At 34.4% G+C, this 20,714-nt stretch overlaps 3 protein-coding genes across 4 annotated transcripts in view; 2 read left to right on the forward strand and 1 right to left on the reverse strand.

Moving 5' to 3' along the window:
* Nucleotides 1-992: 992 nt before the first annotated feature.
* Nucleotides 993-2,763, reverse strand: LOC117104799 (fat storage-inducing transmembrane protein 2-like). Its single transcript, XM_033245646.1, has one exon. It carries the CDS (start codon nucleotides 2,637-2,639, stop codon nucleotides 1,728-1,730), a length of 912 nt encoding a protein of 303 aa, XP_033101537.1. The 5' UTR covers nucleotides 2,640-2,763; the 3' UTR covers nucleotides 993-1,727.
* A 22-nt stretch (nucleotides 2,764-2,785) lies between these two features.
* On the forward strand, nucleotides 2,786-11,016 carry LOC117104800 (dual specificity protein phosphatase 22-B-like). The gene is made up of 7 exons (XM_033245647.1): nucleotides 2,786-2,939; nucleotides 4,321-4,354; nucleotides 6,359-6,441; nucleotides 7,008-7,057; nucleotides 8,166-8,240; nucleotides 8,754-8,925; nucleotides 9,790-11,016. The coding sequence occupies exons 1-7, from the start codon at nucleotides 2,919-2,921 to the stop codon at nucleotides 9,940-9,942; spliced, it is 588 nt and encodes a 195-aa protein (XP_033101538.1). The 5' UTR covers nucleotides 2,786-2,918; the 3' UTR covers nucleotides 9,943-11,016.
* A 2,283-nt stretch (nucleotides 11,017-13,299) lies between these two features.
* Nucleotides 13,300-20,714, forward strand: part of LOC117104802 (probable tubulin polyglutamylase TTLL9) — a 20,223-nt gene continuing 12,808 nt past the window's right edge. The window contains exons 1-5 of one of the 2 annotated variants that reach the window (XM_033245649.1): nucleotides 13,300-13,412; nucleotides 14,090-14,133; nucleotides 14,980-15,063; nucleotides 15,849-15,963; nucleotides 16,801-16,920. In XM_033245649.1, coding sequence (XP_033101540.1) covers nucleotides 13,395-13,412; nucleotides 14,090-14,133; nucleotides 14,980-15,063; nucleotides 15,849-15,963; nucleotides 16,801-16,920 — 381 coding nt within the window. In that variant the 5' untranslated portion in view covers nucleotides 13,300-13,394. The remainder of the gene's footprint in view (nucleotides 13,413-14,089; nucleotides 14,134-14,979; nucleotides 15,064-15,848; nucleotides 15,964-16,800; nucleotides 16,921-20,714) is intronic. The other variant, XM_033245650.1, reaches the window with a different exon arrangement.

The following is a 20,714-nucleotide window of genomic DNA, read 5'->3' on the forward strand; positions in this document are numbered from 1 at the left end:
GGTATACTTTATATACCTGTACTGAGGCGAGAAATTTAATAACCCCTTGTTTCGCGAACGTTAAAAAGATCATCAGAGGGCGGAATAAATAAAATATAAAATTTTTGGTTTTGTTTATTTAGCAATTAGTTTTGCCAAAAAAAACCCATCCAGATGGAGGAAAAAATAAAATGTTATTGGTGAATTTAAACAGTGTAGTAATGGGATGGTTAAATGCTTTAAATTTATGTAAATTAGTAAGAAATATACATATCATATGTATGGCAATTTCAAGTAAGGATGTGCTAATTGGCCAAAAATAAAATTTATTTTTATTCGAAATCATCATTATTGGCAGTCAGCGGGCTTGATAATCAAGATATAAAAAAGTCTTGACCTATGATACTTCTTTACAATACAAATACAGGTATCTGAATTGTACACTGAAGTTACACCATTCCGTTCAAAATTCTATCATGATGAAAATTTCAATATACAATTTTTAAGAATAAACGATAATTGATTAAAACTATTGAGATGGCATATGAACACAGCTTTCATGGTTTTTAATACAGTAACATTTAAACATGCGAACTTCCAATATCTTATCGTTCAGTCAATTGCACTTTTGCAGTTTTAGCATTTACTCTTTTTAAACTTTAAAAACAATTGGCTGAAACCACATTCATGTTACCATGAATATTTAATTGTTTTTATTGCAATCAATGTAAATGAAGATTAAATTATAGAGTACTACAGTGTTATGTCACGATACCATGTGATACTACTCCGTTGTTATTGGAAACACAAAATGCGTTCAACCGGATCCATTGTCTCCATTGACAAACCATTAATTCTAACATAATTATTAAGATGTTATATCCTAAATTTTCTTTTTAAATTTTAATTAATGATTAAATGTGTGTTCGATAACTAATATAATGCAAGCTTTTGTGTTTTTAGTACATTTTGATGGTAAAATATTAAAATGCCTATTCCAGAAAGCCTATGAAGTCATTCAGGCGTAATGAACAGTAACCAACGTCTGGTTGGCAACAGAGGGCGCCACCTGGCGTTGTGACGACACGCCTGTGGTACTCTATACAGTAAAGAAAAGTTAAATTAATTATTGTTTATATCTATTAGCTCAACATACTATGAGTATTGTATCATGTTAAAATCTTAATTGTATTTACCTTACACAGTGGAGACCGAGGGGGCAATTGTCTCATTAGACAGGCCGGAACACCCCACGATTGTTGGACTAAAAATATTAATTTATTTTTCCAAATAATGTTATTTTGATTGCCAATCAAATCATTGGTTGTCCAATTTCAATTTGGGCCATATATGCCGGACATGAAACTTCTCCCCATGAACTCTACCAGTGATATGTATTACTGGACCCCGACCAAAGGCTCTAGTCATGGCCCCTTGGTTCAGACGCCCACAGTTGGCAAATTTCTGGTGCCACCACTGCATTTAAGTTACAATTTTGAGAAGACAAGATAATATGTCAAATCATATCAATGTTCACACTTGAATACAGAGAACATACAATTTTTTTCCAACATTGGTTTTTTTTTTGTTTTGGGTCAAACTGGCCAGATTTGACCAACACAGCTAAGTTTCTCTACAGAGAAACTCTTATTTGAGCAGCAAACTTAAAACATCCACTTAAATCACCCCTCAGATCACAAGCTGGTGATTATAGGCCACTTAGTTATAAAACCGTTTACTGGTAACCATTAACTTTTCAAGTTTAAACTTCTCACTGGTCCAGGAGAGAATGGTTTCTGATACCAAAATCGATAATTAAAAAGCCATGTCCCAATAGCAATTGGAGCAGCAAGGATTTTATGGCTGAATGTATGGAAATATACAGCAGTGCATAGTAGCATCCACATCCATAAATAACACAAGAAGACTAAAAGGAATGTAAATATATAAAGTAATTGCTTAAGCATTGGTTGTACAGTGTCCAACCATGATATATGCTGACAACTCATTTCAATTTTTCTATCATTGGAGTAAATTTGACGCATCAACTGCAGTTCTTCTAGTATCGTCAGCAGACTATGGATTAAAATAAAAGTATGTCCTGATATATCAAATCCATCCCATTGGAAACCAGCACGGATGCACGACTTCTTAGTTGGGAAACCACTTGCATTGCAGGTGCCTGTTACGTGTTCAATCGCTAGAAACAACTGGATCCATGCAAACCAAAAGAATGTTCCGACAGCTAACCTCAAACAGTCCTTCAGTACCAAGTACCACTGCTTATCACACGTAAGTAGGCCCGCTAAAACCATGTAAGGGGTAAGTAATGATAAAGTCCAGCCCCAACCCCATTTGACACCCCACTGATTAAATACGTTTTTGGAGCCTGAGAAATAAGATTTTGGCATCACATCTAGATCATGCAGTACAGAACCTATTAGTACAATAGAACAAAGCAATAAAGCTGTTTTCACCGGATGGGGTAAAAGTATATTTTCCAGGTTTCTCATCACGAAGTTCCATATCTGCAAAACTTTACTTTTTCCCGGCCGATGGCTGGCAACATCATTTCGATCCAGCTGTACAAATCTGTTTATAGAACTTCTTTTTCGTTTATTCGTTGTCTTTTTTGAAGTCCTCTGTCTTTCAGCTGACATTATGATGTAGCTTAATAATGTAGGTTAGTAATGATAATTTTTAGTAAAAAAGGAAGAAAAATTACATTTAAATGGCCTACGAAATGAGACAGAGTGAATGTGTAGTTACAAATGGTCAAAGGTTAGTGACAGTTAACTCTGACCTTGTTGTGTCACGGTTCATCGACTTTTACTGATCGACGAAGTTGTTTTGTTTACATCGTTTCACCCACCTAAAGTGTAAAGATGGTGGTCTGTATTTTTAATGTGTAACTATAATCGTAGTTTTATAGCACGACAATGGGTTCAGGAATGAGTCAGGTATGTATGTACTGTTATATAATAAGCAGGTGTATGTCTAGTAGTAAGGATGAGTGTTGTTGGCCGGATGTGTTAGGACTAGGACAGGTAGGTAGGCTTTTCTACGATGGTTAGTCGTAGGCGGTCAGCAAGTGGAACCGCACACTCCTCCCCAGTGGAAGGCTGTCAGGCGATGAAGAAGGATCATTACTCGAAACTATTGTCGTGTGACCTAGGCCGTGTCTGATGTCGTGCTAATTGTATTTGATTTTAATCATTAGTTTGGTAATATAATTACATGATATAGCAGAATTAATTTTACAAAGTGTACATAATATTTTACGAGCTATAAACTCGAATTTGCCTGTTCATAATGGGAATATTAGGCTTGGAGTGCGTCCTCCAATAATCATCACACAAATGCTGTGTAATCCAATAGCGGTTCTACCAGCTAAATATCTATATTATTTTATTTGTTATCATATTACTTATTTAAGAAATAATTTTTGTTATAGTTGTTATTGCATTTTTTTGGTAACTTTTTGGTCACCCTGCAGTACTGCAGTGTTATTGTGAATGACCTTTCCTTTGTTGAGACCCCTGCTAATTTGATAGTGTTTATGTTATTAAATTACACCCATTGAAGAAAGTACCAGTTTGATTAATCCATTGTAAACACCCAGCAGGATCAAATAGTAATACCCACTATTTGTATTCCTTTTTACTTTTTTATGTTACTGTGAATGACCTTTCCTTTTTTTGAGACCCCTGCTAACTTGATAGTGTTTATGTTATTAAATTACATCCACTGAAGAAAGTACCAGTTTGATTAATCCATCATTGTAAACACCCAGCAGGATCAAATAGTAATACCCACGTACTGTATATTAAAACTGGCTGGCAGCTATATTGTTGCGCAGTGAATTCATCAGGATATAGAGGTTTTTTTTCTATGAATATGTTCAAAAGTTATACCAGTAATTTAATTACAACCCCAAAATTATTTTATATGGGATTTATGAATTAACACTGAAATTTAAAAGTTAATGTTTCTGGATTGAACATCTTGACTGGTCGTCTGTGGTCACTTTCAAGTATTTGTGTTTATTGACAGTGGGTACTGGGAATATGTACATACCCAGTGACGTATCTAGGAGGGAGCGATACGTTGATGCGTTGTTTAACTTATTTTTTTTAATGCAATAATTTAAATGTATTATACTGTACAGTAGTAATAGAAATTGTAATAATTATATAGTGTAGAGTGTGTGTATAGGTGCCTGTAATTTGTACCATTCTCATATGAAACAAACATCATCTTTCTTAAGCAAAAAGTAAATGAGTAAACTGATAGAATTTTTGAAATGTTGATATAATAATCAGGATACTTCTCTTTGTGCAGATTCTTCCTGGTCTCTATGTAGGAAACTTGAGAGGTAAGAGGATGAAGTGTAAAGATGATAAAAGCCCTAAAGAAGGGAGCAGAAATTTGTGAAATATTGATTGAAAGTTGTTCCTTGTAGTCACTTTCTGTTGACCTTTGTCCTCATCTCACCTATCCTCTTTGTGCAGTCAAGTCATGTGTATTGGTGTGATATAAGGGAGCTTTCAATTTGTTCGATGACGCGACGCTAGAACGGACTCACTCATGCATGACCATTCTACCGGGCGTCTTGCGTTCTCTGCGTGCATAGATTTGGCCAAATTGCGTCCTAGAATCCACGCGACGAGGAGATCATAACATTCTTGCATGCGCAGATGACTTTTAGTGATGTCATTACATCTACGTCCTACTGTCACGGTGCAAACGAAAGCTCCTTATTTTTTAGTAAAAGACACGGTTGCCATCAAGACTAAAGCCGGGCACATACTGCATCGGCCGAAGGTCATACAACGGTAAGCTGTCGAATCCATCTTATCTGTCTGTGAATGCTCGATGACTTGGTGGCTGCCTGAGCGGATCATAATTAAATATGCCTGCGAATGTGCTTCATTGCGTTCTGTTCTCTATGGAATTGCGTTGCTCTGACGACAGTCGATGCAGTATGTGCGTGGCACAAGACTCTCTTGTACTGTTAAGTGCATACTACCTATTAATTGTTGGTCATTGGTGTTGGTTCATGGTGTTTGCTTATGTATTTCTTTTGTAATTATTTATTTCCTCAATGCAACATTATAAATTATAACAACTCACTTTTATAGAAACAAAAACAATGTTTAATAATCATTCCTGATGATGACATAATTAATGTCGAAATATTGAATCCCGACACGATGGCGTGCATTTCGATACCTGAAGTATGTATTATACTATCTTATGTTTAATAATAAAATTAAAAATAAATAAATTATTAATTTATAATGAGGTTACAAATAACAGTAAAATTAAGTAATTAATCATTAAATAGATTTTCAAAGCAACCACATTTTCTTGCTTTTGTAGTTTGCTTAATGTAGTTTTGCTCATGTTCTTTGCTCATGTTCTTGCCATGTTATTTGCTCATGATCTTTGCTCATGTTTTTTTGCTCATGTTCTTGGCTTATGTTATTAGCCCAAATTTTTGCTCATGATCTTGGCTCATGTGTTTTGGTCAATGGTTTTCTGATGTTCTTTGCTCATGTAGTTTTCCTAACAAAAAGAAAATACACAAAAGTAAATAGTTCCTGCAGGTGACCAAAAGTGAACAAAGCAAAGAATCGCACACTGTCGAGTGGCTTTCCCAACTAAAAAAAGTACATAAAAAAAAAAACCCACAAAGAAATACCCTAAAATTAAATGTTATTGATAACCTGTTTTTAGAGTGTTGTTGTTGATTAATGGTACAGTAACTGGTTTATGTTATTGGCTCTTGTTTGTAGACTCACAGTATAATATTTGTGCATGTTGTGGACTTGTGTTCTTTCCTCATGTTTTTTGCTCATTATTGGCTCTTTGTACTTTGTGTAATAGAATTGACCATTCACCTCATTTAAATACTATATGGGATTTTAATTTTCTGATGTTTATATAACATTTCTTTCAATAAATGTTGAATAGGCCTATCTTGCACTTTCTAAATATGTTTGCATAAAAATACAGCAACAATTTTTATGTATTCTTTTGTTTTATCGAAAAGAATGTAAAAATCTAACCTATGTGTTTATGTTTTTTTTTTTGGAAATTTTACAGTATAATCAAGGTGCCTTGTGCTCTATGGCATCTCTTATATAATCATATAAAAATACAGTTGAACTTGCCTATGTTGAATCCAAAGGGCATTGAAAAATGGTTTGACTTAGATGAAATTTGACTTTACTGATCGTTAATTAGTGGAAAACACAACAATTTGGCATGCGTAAAATAACATCGACTTAGAAACTTAGGCAAGTTTTACTGTATGTTTTTAGTTGAATGTTCGTTATCATGATAAGGTTATGATCATAACTTTTTTTTCTCATAGATGCCAAAGATGCAGAACAGCTAGAAGCTAATAAGATCACGCACATTTTGTCTATTCATGACAATGCTAAACCTTTGATATCGGTAAGCAAATGAAAGATATCAACAAAGCAGGGTATTAGGCCAAAATTTCAGTTACTCATTGAATAATTGAAGTATAGTGCTTATAATGTGCTCAGTGGATGCTTTAGTATACCCAACAAACTAAATTGGCATCCGATACTGTCTTAAACTCGGTGGGACTGTTCTTTAGGAATTAAATATTAACAAACAATACCAAGAGACATTTGCCAAGTTTAGGTCACTTTGGTGCGGGTTCCCTGTCACTCTAAATCCACCAATACTTTGAAAGATCAGAGCTGTTTAAGCCACTACTATGCTGTTACAAGTGCTGACAAGAATATACATGGGGAGGGAAGAGTAGAGATGTTCAACAATTGCTATTATTGGTGGAGGTTCGCTCTAGATTTGTATTTGCCAGAATGAATAAAATAAAATAGATTATACTATGTTCCACTTTAGTCCTGGAGTAATTACCTTTGGGCTAAAGTTATACTGTTATCAGTACATGGTCCTTCGTTGGTTTTATGTTTATTTGTAAATTATTTACTATAAAACAGTTTATTTTCACATTTTCTTTCTGCTTACAGAACATGAAATATCTGTGTGTTGCAGTGGCAGACCATCCTGATCAGAACCTGTATGAACACTTTATCATTTTACTTCTAAAATACAAATATAAGCTATCAATCACATGGAACCTCTGCAAATAAATGAGTAATTCCCTCCCCCCACCCTGAACTTCCAGGCATACTGCCCTCTGTAGACTATCAGTAACAACTGAAACTGATACATTTCTTGGCATAATTGCATATAATGTGCTGTTGAATTAGCTCATTGTATATTATTTAAAGTGTCATTTGAATTAGTATAGATTATTAATATGTTCTGTATCATATGTGGCAAAGGCAAGCCAAACCAGTCACTCGTCGCAAATATTGTTTCAGAGATATTGGCCAAAACATGCTGGAATGTCAACATTTTTGAAATCTATTTTATCACACTAAACTAAACTTTATATATCTATTTATCATGTTATGCTGTTATTTTCACCATTTTCAACATTAAAACAACAATTTTAAACAATTTGGTACAGTAATGGTTTCTGCCTGAGAAATGCCAAAAATCATAAGCTTTGAAGGCTGATTTCTTAAATACTCTATTGTTCTTTAAACAGCTGTATGTTTAAACTTCTGTAATTTCATAACAAAATGTCGGATTTAAATGATTCTTTTACCATTTTATAGCTCTGATTTTACTGTTTACCACTGTATTAACAACTGAAAATCGATTTTTGCAACGAGTGACTGGTTTGGCTTGTCTTTGTAACTTATAGACATTGTGCATTTAGATTCACACAAGTTGTATTTTTTTTAATATAATTTTTTTTTATAATACAGTATTTACATTTATTATAAGACTTCATTGTACGTCTTTCAGAATTTATATAATTTATTTTTATGCAATTTGTTTCTTTATTATGTTTTCTGTTTTTTTTTAAGCAACTGAAACAATTTTGTATCATAACCCACATTACAACATTAATTTTTTTATTTTGTGCTTTTTTGACACATCCATTGAGTTTTAAGTTATCAAAATCCTAAAACATTTGTTGTATAGTTATTTGTGTTGCAGGTTATAATAATATAGCATTTGTTTATCACATTTTCAAGTAAATTAGCTGTTTATTGATTAGTGTGCGTACAATGTATCTTTACTACTGATTGTTGTTTACTGTTCTTCTTTAGCTCTCAACACTTTGAAGAATGTATAGACTTTATTCATGAATGCAGACTAAGTGGAGGTGCCTGCTTAGTCCATTGGTATGTAATTCCACAGTGTAGTTAAGCTGTTTTTGTCGCATTCCATTTTGTGGTCAGGACAGTCCTGTCTTGTCTTTCTTCCCTTATTACTTCATTATTAACGCACAAGACAAAGGTAGAAGCTACTGCTTACCTCGTTTTTGTCGGTGGGCATCTGTGTATATCCATGGAAGAATTACTTTCCTCCATGGTATATCCATCTCTGAAATCAACGCCGTCCCAACATAGGTTGGTATAACACTATACTGATTTATTTAACATTATTTCAATACAAACATTCACTTGCATTCTTTTTTTTTTTTTTTTTGGGATAAGTGCCTTGTTTGCAACGTAGAAGCCTCAGTAGATACAAAAATGCTTAACCATTACATCACATTGCCACCTTCTACCAACCTACAGTTTTTAAAGTACAAATATTATGGTATCTCACCAATACATTGTGTTATCACATTTTAAACTGACCAATTGGAACCAAGAATATAATCGTTTATTATTTAAGTGTCTTGTTCATAGTATTGCAGGAGTGTCCAGGAGTGTCACAGTAACGGTTGCTTATATGATGACGATAACTAATTGTAGTTGGCAAGAATGTCTTCGAGCTGCACGTGTTGCTCGTGAGGTTGCAAACCCAAACTTTGGATTTCAGAAACAGTTGCAAGATTATCAGCACTCTACCTTAGCTAGTGTAAGTCATATGCTTTATTCTAGAACCAGCATATCCCTTGGCCATTATGTGGATTATAAATATTACTATACATGATCATATTATACGTGATCATTCGTTGGATGAGAGAGCACCATAGGTCAGGCAGCTGAACTGGTGGAAGCCACTTTTTGTGGTGGCCACTAAACTGTGGTGATGCTTTCAGACTTTTGGTTCCTGGTTCAAATCCATATCACTGCTCTTCTTGTGTTTAAGCCTGACTGCTGAAGTGTGAGTTACAATAGCACACAGTCTTTCCGATGAGGTGTTTACTTTAAAAAAGGGCAAGAATTGTCACATTGTTGGTGATTGTCACACTAGTTCAAAGGTTTTGCTTTGTGACAACGTATTTGTGATGTTTTGGGCTCTTTAACTAGGCATCAGTGGCTTCACTAAACCAAGCCAATGAGCACTCCGGCCATTATAGTATTGAACTACGACTTAATTCCAATGGGTCCTTCTGGTGGTGAATTGAGCAATGCACCAGGGGTTAGCCCCCCCCCCCCCCTGCTCTTTTCTAAAGTGTGTAATAATGCATTTTATAATCTGCCCTATCGTATGCAATATTTCAGCCCTCAAGCTGAAGAACAAGGAGAGCAACTAAGAATTGAACTGGAGGTCAGGATTTTTATTGTACAGGACACACCCAGTGCTCTACCACTCATTTTAGCCAACTGAGCTAAGCTGGTTTCTTTTTTTAGGCTGTTTTTTTTTTAAGATAATAATTAATCATTATTTGTACTGTACCAACATTTTGTGTTGCAAAAATGTTTGAAACATTTTGTTATCTTCTTTAATTTTAAATATTCTCCATAATATCGGACTATTTTGCATTTTATTTTACAGCAACGACAAAGAATAGGAAAAATGTTCAAAGAGTCCCCATTCAATGATGAGCAGACAATAAACAAGCTTCTAAGTAAAGAGAATAGGAAAACAGATAAGGAGGAAGAAGCCAGGACTTACCAACTCCCACCTAATGCGTATGCTTCTAAATAGGAGAGTTACAATAGGCTGTTTTGTTCCTTCAACTACGCATCTCCGTGTCAAAAAAAATGTACGCTGGCAATCAGTTTAAATACTGGTATTATTTCGTATTTATTAACTGTATACATTCACTGTCATGTATTATTTGTTTTAATATGCCTTTGTGAATAGAAAATACAGGATACGACGGTCTAAGACTTCGACTTGCAATAACAACTTTTTTCTAATTTTGGACTGTACTGGTATATGTATTTATAATGCACCTCTTCCTTAATGTTATAAAGCGCAGTTCTTTTCCCTGGTTATTGGGTCCACATGCTTTAAGTGTTTGCTGCTGGTAATCAGCACAGGAGCAGGCAACCCCACCAGGTATCCATTTATACTCCTTGGTGGAGAGAAGCAATGCAGATAAAGTGCCTTGCTCACAGACACAAGTGAAATGTACAGTGAGGGGTAGAAACACTGGCCTGAAGGTTAGGAAACCAAACTGTTCCTGCTGCGCCAAACCGCTTCCTCCATTCCCACATTCCGTACTGTGACAGCACTGTACCCAGTCCTTGCAAATTTGGAAGACTTTTGGAGACTTGATTGGTCAGTCAAATTTGTAAGCCTTACACATTCCGTTGGGGACAGGGCAGTAAAAACACTAGTGAATTTTATGGAAACCAGTTTTAACTGTTGGCTCTGTTAAAGATTTTATTTTGTTTGATTTCTGTATGTAACTTTATGAAATTTAACTGTGTTAAAAAAAGTCAGTGGACATAATGCGATGCGAACTGCCTAATAATGTGCCCTTTATGTCAATTATGCAATTAATTAATTAATTCTTTATGAAAATGTATGCATATAAGTGTACTTGTGAAGCCATTTTGTACAATGCATGTTGGGAACATTTAATGAAAGTGCAGTACATTATAATCTTTAATATACATATTTTACAAGTTTTGTTGTGCTGAAATATTTGTTTTCATTTTTGATTTGGTGCCTTCAAACAACTACTGGGATTTATTAAACAAAATTGCTTATGTCATGTAGCAAACTACTTAAGCTTTAAAATAAATTTTAAATTTGATGTATGCATAATTTTTTTTAATGCTTTTAAGGTCATGTATAGAAAGTTACTGCATATATTTGTGAAGAAAAACTATGATTCCCTATGATCAATACTATTGATCAATACTGAAACTTTCTACATCACCCTAATCAAGGCCCTGAATCCACTTCTAGGTAGGAGGTTACTATTAATTTTATTAAATAATTATATTTACTATATGCCATGAAATATGTGATACTGTTATCAGCCTTCCCCTGGTTATGCCTTGGTGAGTAATGTTTTAGTCTGTGTACATCTAGGCCTAGAGCATTTTTTTTAATGAATACAAGTGACTTATGCCCATGATTTGGATGTGAGATTCAATTTAGTTTAACATTTCTGTATTTAAAATTTACAATCAGAATGAAAATCAGCATCATGCCGATGGGGTCATGTGTCAAAGAAAACATACAGTGAGGACAGAGGTTAATAAGTGCAATTGCTTTTCTTTATGCTCTGTCCACACTGTCAAATTTTCTTTGACAAAAACTGTTGTATGCCCATATATAGTCATAATGTGCCTATATATGGTCATGTTGTGCCTATATATGGTCATGTTGTGATGTCATCATGACTATATTTAGGCATGTCACATGTTTTTGTCAAAATTTGGTAGTCTGGTCAGGGCTTCAAATAAATTGTGTTTGATTATATTTTAAAGTGATTAAATTAAATATGGTAACTTATTATTTAAACATAATGTAATTTTTAAATGTTAATAAAAATAGTTATTTTGGTAACAATTAATGTCTACTGAAGATATGTGACTATTTCTGCTTGGAATTTACTAGCATGAAATGAAATAAGAGGGGAAGTATTGTAAGGATGTATGCTAATTATCAGTTTGCAAATCTGAGATATGCTCGTTAGACCGGATATGAAATAAAGGTGACTACAGTATGGCTACAAACATACTTTTGTTTCATTGACGTGATTGTTCTTTTGCTAAATCATTTTATTGGTTATTGATGTATTGGTTTGTTAATTAATCAATTTCTTAATGTCATAATAAGTTAACATTAATCTATGCTGGACGGTATCACTTAATACAGGGGTCCCAAGTTTCCGGAAGTTGCGGGAGTACCTCCCGGAAATCAGGACTGCCTCCTACACTCAGCCGCAAGCAAGGATCTCCTGGATATCCCATTTCTCGCAAAAAATCATACATTAAGCATTGGAGCACACGTTAGCGTTACTTCTTAAATCCTCTAAAACTGAAGATTTCATCATTTACCAAACTGTCAAAATCAGAGTGTATATACCACAAAAGGTTAAACTAAGTGCCCGTAAGTACTCTCTAGTGTACTACATTTTCCATGGAGTCATGGTGAAGTTCATTCAGTTGTTGGTGGATATGTGGTAACTTGTCACTATCCAGTCCAAGTATGTCAAGTACTCTGGGAGTTACTATAGGCATACCAGATTAATTATCACCACCGGACTCATCAATCACAAACCAAACTGGAAAATCCTAAAAGTAACGCTAACGTGGGCTCAAACGCCTAAGAAGTCATGACGATAGGTATCACAATGCACAGCAACATACAATTATTAATAAGTTCATGAACACTCATTTAATCATCTCCAGGAGAGTAGTTCTTCCGACTTGAGACCCCTGCTTCATTACTAAGGCAGCAATCTGATGGTGCTTCATCTACATCTTATTTATCAGTATTGGCATCTGCCACCACTACCTGAGAAAAAAGTTTGCACCCTTCATCTCCACTAAAATCTTGCTTTTTACATAACAAATTACATTAAGTAGTAAAGCTCTCTATAAGACAAACATTATTATTATTATTTATTATTATTATTATTATTTAAAAATTGCATCATGTATTACCTCAGTCCCCACACCCAGCTAGTCCCCCTCACATTTTTCATCGATGCTCCATCCCCAATGAGTCCAAAATGTATAATGGATCTTCCACTAACTAGAAAGGGTGCAAAAATATATCAATTAATTGACTATTAGTTTATAAATGTAAATTACAGTACAGTACTACTATAATTCATGTATTTTTTAAATGGAAACCCCAACAAATATTCAATTAAAAATTATTGAATTTACACATTTAAACGGAGTAACGGATCTAATTAATTCAGTATTTGCTTGTTATATAAGTAATCTCAGTTTTTATTTAGAAATATGCAAGACAAAATATATTCCTGTACAGTAGCAACAAACTCAACAACAATGAACAGTTTTCATTGATAACTTTGCTACAGTATAAGAATGAAGTGAGCCCTCAGTCTTCCAATCCCAAACCATTGATCAGAATTTTATACTGTGATATCTGATTCGCTCGAGTTTATGACTCGCTCGACGCAAATACTATAGGTGAATACGTTTGGTTTGGGATTTTGGAAGATGAATAAAATAGGAAAGGTAACTTCTTCCTGCTTAGTATATTATGTTAACAATAAATAGGGTTTTTGTGATAAATAATGCTTAAATGCTACGTTACATAAAAGGCTTGGTAATAATAAATAATTGGTAGGCCACCATTTCTTGGCTAGGTATGCCCTGGCTAAGCTTGACCTACCTAGTGAGTGGTAGACCGTAGCTAGGAAACAGCGTCGCTTACTTGGTTACATGATGCTACTCATTGCCGGAATGTTACTCAGAGGATGCCTATGCTAGCTACTAGTACTAGGTAGACATGTGTTGCAGGCCTAGATGGGGGAAGGGGTGGTAAGCCATGTTTAACATCAACTGATCTTATATGAATTTGTTATCAATCAATTTAAAACAATATTATTGATAATAAATATGCAAATGACATAATAATTTGATATTTCTTGTGTGTGGTTTTGGCAAGTAAAACATTTCAAACTTTTGTGTAGGCCTAGGGCCTAGGTCTATTCTTTTTAATTTTTTATTTATTGTGGGCATAGGGCTGCCTATCTAGGCATATAGGCTTAGCCAAGTTGAAACTTGAGGTGCAGAACTTGGTAAATAAACATCTCTTAAAACATATCCTAGTACAAGAGTTTGATTATTTAATTAACAAATAAAAAATTATGGTAAATTTTATTGATAAATTAATTGTAATTTTCTTTCAGCAGTATAATAATGTTAACAAACCAAATTGGAAAAGAGGAATTGGGTAAGTCAGCATGCTTCTTTAATCAATTTCCTGAACTTTTCATTAGCCTTCATTTCATTGGCATCTAATCATACATACTGAATTTACTTTTTAAAACAGTATCCAGCAACTCGTTATGTTCGTATTGAAGTTCCAAATCTCATGGAAGAATGGGAGACAAAATACAGCTAGGTCTATCATGTATTTTAATTTATTTTTTCCAGGAATAAATATTTGATTGAAAAAATTTTAAAAACTATTTTAAGACTATTCTTATGTACCACAAAGTCTCCTAAGATTTTATGTTTGAGGATTTTTTTTATTTCATAATATTAACCAACAATGTTTTGTATTATTACTCCTTATTGTTATATAGTATTTTAATATCCCAGTTTCCCATTTATGTCTAATATCTTATTTATAGTACAATTGAGTGTACTGCTGGCAACATAACATAACAAATATACATTGTATGTTATTGTCTAGCTGTATATTCCCCGAACTACCAGTTTGTGGTTCTGCAATGTATAACAAAGAAGTAATAAACGCTAGAATGTTACCCCAATTTTGACGAGTAGTTAAAAATCACCTAAAATTACTTTATTTTGCGAGTTAGCACCCTCACATAATCGTCGAGCACTCCTACATTACCTTCACGCTCCCCCATCACCCCTCCCCCCTTCAATACTTTAAGATACACCACTGTTAGCAACACACTGTGGGACGAGAATATTCGTCTTTTGGCAGCGAACGTGTTAAGTTGATTCTAGTATGACATATCATATTAAAGCTTATGATGTAAGAATATGAATATGTTAAAAAAGTCAATTTTCTTGTATTGGTCACTGATGTTGGCTTTTTTTACAGAGATCGTACCATTCGATTTAAATGTTCTATGCAGAATGTTATCATGGATGTTCTTCGTGGTAAAGGCTGGATCGAGGCTAAGGAGTAAGTTCAATTTAATTTTGCCATTGTCACTATTACATTACTATTTTTCTCATCTCTTTGTGTTTTTAATTTGCATACCATACGCTTAATATATACGTACACTTCTACTGATTCTTTAGTATATCTTGAGTTCCTAGTTCATGTATCAAGCACCCTGAGCATGTTATATTAGATGGATATGTGCACTATATAAAGCTACATTAATTATTATTATTATTATTATCAGTAGTTTTACAGTACAGTAGTTTTTTTGTGACAGGATAAAAAATTGATGGCATAAAGTTTAGTAGTGTCTTTCACAATTACACAAGTATATTGAATCTATTAGGTTCTAATGTAGATACAGTACCATTATTTTTACGTTTAAAAAAAAATATATAATATATTATTGTTTATTATGTGGTTGGCACGGCAGTTTCATTTCTGTCTGTCAACCTCAAAGGTCAGGGTTCGAACCTTTGCAGTATTTTGCTTGTATTCTAGGACAAGTCGCTTTACCTACATTTGTCTCTCTCACTCGAGAGTATAAATGAGTACCTGTTCACTATTGGGGAGGAAAATGGCAGCGTGGAAAGGAACTTAGGCCTCTTACACACGATGTAGAGGCTTAGTATGATGGGCTAACAGCTCATTCCCCTACATTAAGTAATGAATAACTTTTTTATATTATTTTTGAAGGCAATAACTATCTGTTGATAATCAGTGGCTCCACATGAAACTGTTGGCACTGTGTGTGCCGGGCTATTGTGTTGATGTTAAACTCATTTTGTTTATCCTTTGTGAAGGGATGAAACAGACTTTGATTTTTTCTGGGCTGATCGCAACTGGATGAAAGAATACTTTGATCAATGCTACATGGATGAGCATGTCAGAATCAACCACTTCAGGAACCACTACGAGGTCAGTGTCCACTTAGGCAAGACTCATTTTACCTTGTTTCATAACCCCATTGTCTGCCGATAACAATCTTTATTTCTTTCTCGGGGATGGATCCAGAGATGTCCAAAAGGTGTGGGGGAGGGGTGAGAGGGGACCGAAAGTGGGGCCGATCGAGATAACATCACCCTAGGTGTTTCGTGGACATACCCCCGCAACTTTTACGTTTTCTACACACCAGAAAATAACCTGGCATTTTGGGCGATCAATTCTTTCATGTCTTTCTTTTTTTCCTTTTTTACTTTCCAAATGGGGGAGCCAGGGCCGACCCTTCCTAAATACGACCCTGTTTCTCATTTCCTGTTTATCATCTGTTTACTGAAGTGTTTATATCCCAATGTCGCATTATTCATGTCAATGCTGTTATTGTACCATCAATGGGGTCCTTCCTAAGTTTGTCCTAAATTACTTTATACCTCACACAATATTTGGAACATCACAAAATGAGTTACTGGTATTATTCATAGACTTCTGGTTAAGAGTGAGTAAAGAATTGATTTACATATATTGGACAGTGCATGCATTAAGACTGAGTATTACACTCAGTGACTCCAGAAATAGAAGTAGTAAGCTACTGCAGCATTAACAGAAGGCCAATATCAAAAAGTGCTGCAGCAAAGCAAACCACTACAAGTGAAAAGGAAGGACGCATGAAATTTAACTGCGCATTCGTACAGTCAAACATTTTTTCTTAGCACAAGTAAATAATGGAAGACAGGCATTATAGTAATTTTCAGTAACATATAGCCTTATGTTTCTTCTGACATATTGATTCTAAAAAAAAAAATATTATTCCTTCAGCTCACAAGAAAGAATTTGATGGTCAAAAATCTAAAAAGATATAGAAAACAGCTTGATAGAGAAGTGGGAAAATTGGAAGCTGCAAAATGTGACTTCTTTCCCACGACCTTTGAACTTCCAGTAAGTGTGCCAGTTATTTCAATTTGATGTTTGATTGTAGGGAGCTTTAAATTTCACAACGACGGTAGGACATAGATCGTACTGACGTTACATTAGGTCATCTGCGTAGGACACAACTTATACAGTATACATTGTGCTGAGGACGTAGGACACTCATGCATGGGTGAATCCGTTCTAGCCTTGCATCGTCTTGCAAATCAAAAGCTCCCTAATGTTACATATGCAGCAGCAATTACTGGACTCTATGAAGTGTCAACCATGGCCCATAGCCTGATTTATGGTTGGGGTTCGACAGATCATCTGGAAGCACCAACATTTTGGCTTTAAAATGGTTTGAATTTTTTTTTTTTTTTAATTAGGTACTGATTTATGTAAGTATAAATAAAGGAATACACAAGTATACACTAATTTATACTTATCGCTTTTAACACCTTTATTCAGTGTCTTGCTAACTTCTAGCATTCAAATCTGTAATTAAATTTTTTTTTGTTATCCCAATTTTTTTTTGGTAGAGACAGCATTTCTTTAATATTCAGATGGGATGACATTTCAATAGCACAAGTTAAGGTGTTTTGTACATAAATGGCAAAGTATGATATAATAGTACACATAAATGTATTCTAACTGAAAACAATTCCTTTTCGTCATAGAACCCTGATCCTCTAAATTTGTTGTAATGTACCTGGTCAAGCATTAAGTTTTGTAGAACAAGGTACTTAATTCACAAGGAAGGGAAATTATGTTTTTTTTTAATTAATATTAATTAAACAATCAATCAATTTATTTGGAAATTGCACTTTTGCATCGGTGGCACACACAAAAAGTGGTGCATCCATAAGAAAAACACAGCACGTCTTAAACTAATCTTACAGGCATTAAAGAGCTACAGTAGAAAATACATTTGAACAAAATTTTTGGTCTTAAATTAATACACAGAACATATTCAATCAGAACCTAAAAAATTAAGCAAATTTAGCACTACAAGAAATTTACTCATTTGTGTACACTAGCTGTGGTACGCATTGGGGTTGTTGGTAGAAACATAAAGGGGTTTCCGATGGTGTTGGCTAATTTTCATGAAAAACTGAGATACACAACTTTGTTGAAGAATTGTTAGGTGCTTAGCTCAGTGGTTCTTATACATGAGTACTTCTCTTAAGTACACTGAACTATTACAATCCTTTTTTTCCATTCCCGTGTGTATCTCGGTTTCCCATGTTTGAATAAGACCTTCTGCACCATTGTTGGTATTTGATTAATACCAAAATATTTGTTAACTATTTGTTCAAACTGTAATCTTGTAGTAACATCTTGCACCTTGTTTATTTCTCTCAACAATAGTTGATAGTCCTTTGTATGTTGAGGGCCATTTTTTGTATATTCTTCCATCATATCCACCAACTTCTGCTTATCTCTTTGTAATTGATCCATTTTTCACCTACAAAATGAAATTATATATTTTCATTGTGAGGTATATGTATCGATTATTTTATAATTTAATTGGTAATAATAATAATAATTTGAAGAATATTTTTAATTTACAAAAATTGAAAGTTCTGCTTGAAATTTGTATACACATGAGCTTTCCAATGTACCCAACTGAAGTTTTGGGTAAGTAATAATTTTTAGAAAAATGTTAAGATAATAAATATTTATGGTTAAATATTTATGGTTGATTATCAATTTGTAAAAGTACCTGAGGTTGAACAAGTTTTTCTTGAACAAGTTGGTAAACTTAGATCACATCCAGTGGAACCTGAAATCAAGTGATAATTACAATTTAATGCTCATGTTTGCAATATTGTAATCATTTACTATCAGAAACTTTATCATTCAAAACAACCTGGGACAAATTTTTTAACTAGACACACCTCAGCCCCATCAAGGTTGGGGCTTCTATGTGAAAAATTTAGGAAATACCAACTCTAGGTGGCCGGAAATGACACTTTTATATAATGAAATTCATGTACAGTACAGTACCTGTGTCATATGCAGTCTATTTCAGCATTTTTCAGGCATCTTCTTGACTTAATATGAAATTACAGTGCATTGAAGAGTGGGGGGAGCACCCCCCCTTTAATGATGTGTGGGGGTGTGTTCCCCACTTCCTCCCATGATATGTGCCCATGGAGCTGATAATTAGAATGTATTTTTTCTCGAGATGGTGACATGATCTACTCTTAGTGTCTGTAATTAGGACCTTGTGGGTTTTCCCCCCAAACTCTACCATGGGCTCTGCCCCTAGTGGGTAAACTTTCCCACAATCTCAGGTGGGGTACTTCGTAATGTATCCTCACTCCATGATAATACCTTAGGAAAACTTCCAATTTAAATACTAAAAAGAAAATTTGCCCATTTCAGCCCCGGCCATGGTGAAGCTGAGAAGACATCTCAAAGAACCCTACTCTCAGCCACAAGTACAATGTTTGTCTTTCGTTGGTATTGACAAAGCCTAGTTTTTGGCTACACCACATTTGATATGTCCAGTCATCCACGTAAACTGAAATAGACTATTCTTTGTATACAATAGATGTGCAAAGAAAACACAAATGTGGAATGGCAATACTGTCATTCCCAAACACAATAAAATCAGCAATTCCATGATTCTAGTTTACTGTTCACGGTGTGACTGTTTGCCCGGGCCTAACAAGCTTAACCTTGATTTAATTGCTATAGAAATAGTTGCTGAAGGTTCTTGGAACTTGTATACACTAGGCTAGCCAATGTACCCAACTGAAATAAATAATAATAGTAATGGGAATAATAATATTTATGGTAGATTATCAATTTGCATAAGTACATGATTTTTCTCAATTTTTTTTCTTGAGTGTGTCAGGATTGTTGATAGAACATCCAGTGGAACTAAAAAGCAAGTGATAATTACAATTTAATTCTTGTGTTTGCAGTATTGTAATCATTTACTATTCAGTTCACATTAAAAACATCATTTAAAACAACTTCAGTGCTTGACATTTCATTTTTGGTTATGGGCTAAAATAAAAAAATTGTGGAACGGGGTGTTAAACTATCAGTCATTTGGTAGCGCCAAGCCCCCATTTATTTTTAGTTTTATGGGTCAAATCTCAATGCGGGGATAGTTTTGGATTGGAAGGTATGCCATGTTTACTACCAATCTACATTTCAATTCTTGTCAGAGAGACAGATTTGATACCCAGGGGCTGTTCTTTAAACAAATATAAAGTAAACTAGAAATTGCAAATTGCAAGTGAAGTGCTGCGAAGTACAACTGCATATAAATTTTCTTCGAACAAAATTATTTATGCGAGTCAAGTGAAAATAATGAATAATAAAAATATAACAAACAATATGAGACACGACCCATTGTCTATATTAGAACACTTCTCATTGGGTAACAAAGTCGTAATTTTTCATTTTTGTCAAAAAGTGTCTATAGTGGTGAATTATGGTTTAGGTTTTTTAAAAGTTTCAAAAAATTTCTATGTATGTGGAAAATGTAGTTGATTACCAAAGGTTACAATTTTTATTTTGAAGACTTCATGGTCTAGGAAGTGTACATTTTTTTATGGGGCTGAGTTTCCAAGGGCGGGTTTTCTAGGGGCGAGTTGACTGACAAAGTGTGTTGCCAAAGTGCGAGCCAGCGTGTTATTTGATCAAAAGTGCGAGACATCGCAAGTGTGAGCCAGCGAGCCATGACGTCACAACAATAGATACGAGACGTTACTCGAGTTGTGCGAGGTATCGGCTGAGATTTGTGGAGTACAATTCAAAAAACAACTATAGGTCTAATAATGAATTATTGTGATGTTAAAAAG

This window comes from Anneissia japonica, unplaced genomic scaffold, assembly GCF_011630105.1.
Source record: "Anneissia japonica isolate Jap-2015-1 unplaced genomic scaffold, ASM1163010v1 scaffold2834_len698180_cov181, whole genome shotgun sequence".
Taxonomy (NCBI): domain Eukaryota; kingdom Metazoa; phylum Echinodermata; class Crinoidea; order Comatulida; family Comatulidae; genus Anneissia; species Anneissia japonica.

What these genes read in the sequence shown, in the direction of transcription:
- LOC117104799 (XM_033245646.1), bottom strand. Translation starts at nt 2,639, where the DNA reads ATGTCAGCTGAAAGACAGAGGACTTCAAAAAAGACAACGAATAAACGA.
- LOC117104800 (XM_033245647.1), top strand. Translation starts at nt 2,919, where the DNA reads ATGGGTTCAGGAATGAGTCAG. An exon ending in TGGGTTCAGGAATGAGTCAG is followed by an intron (nt 2,940 to 4,320) that starts GTATGTATGTAC and finishes CTCTTTGTGCAG; the next exon opens with ATTCTTCCTGGTCTCTATGT. An exon ending in GACCATCCTGATCAGAACCT is followed by an intron (nt 7,058 to 8,165) that starts GTATGAACACTT and finishes GTTCTTCTTTAG; the next exon opens with CTCTCAACACTTTGAAGAAT.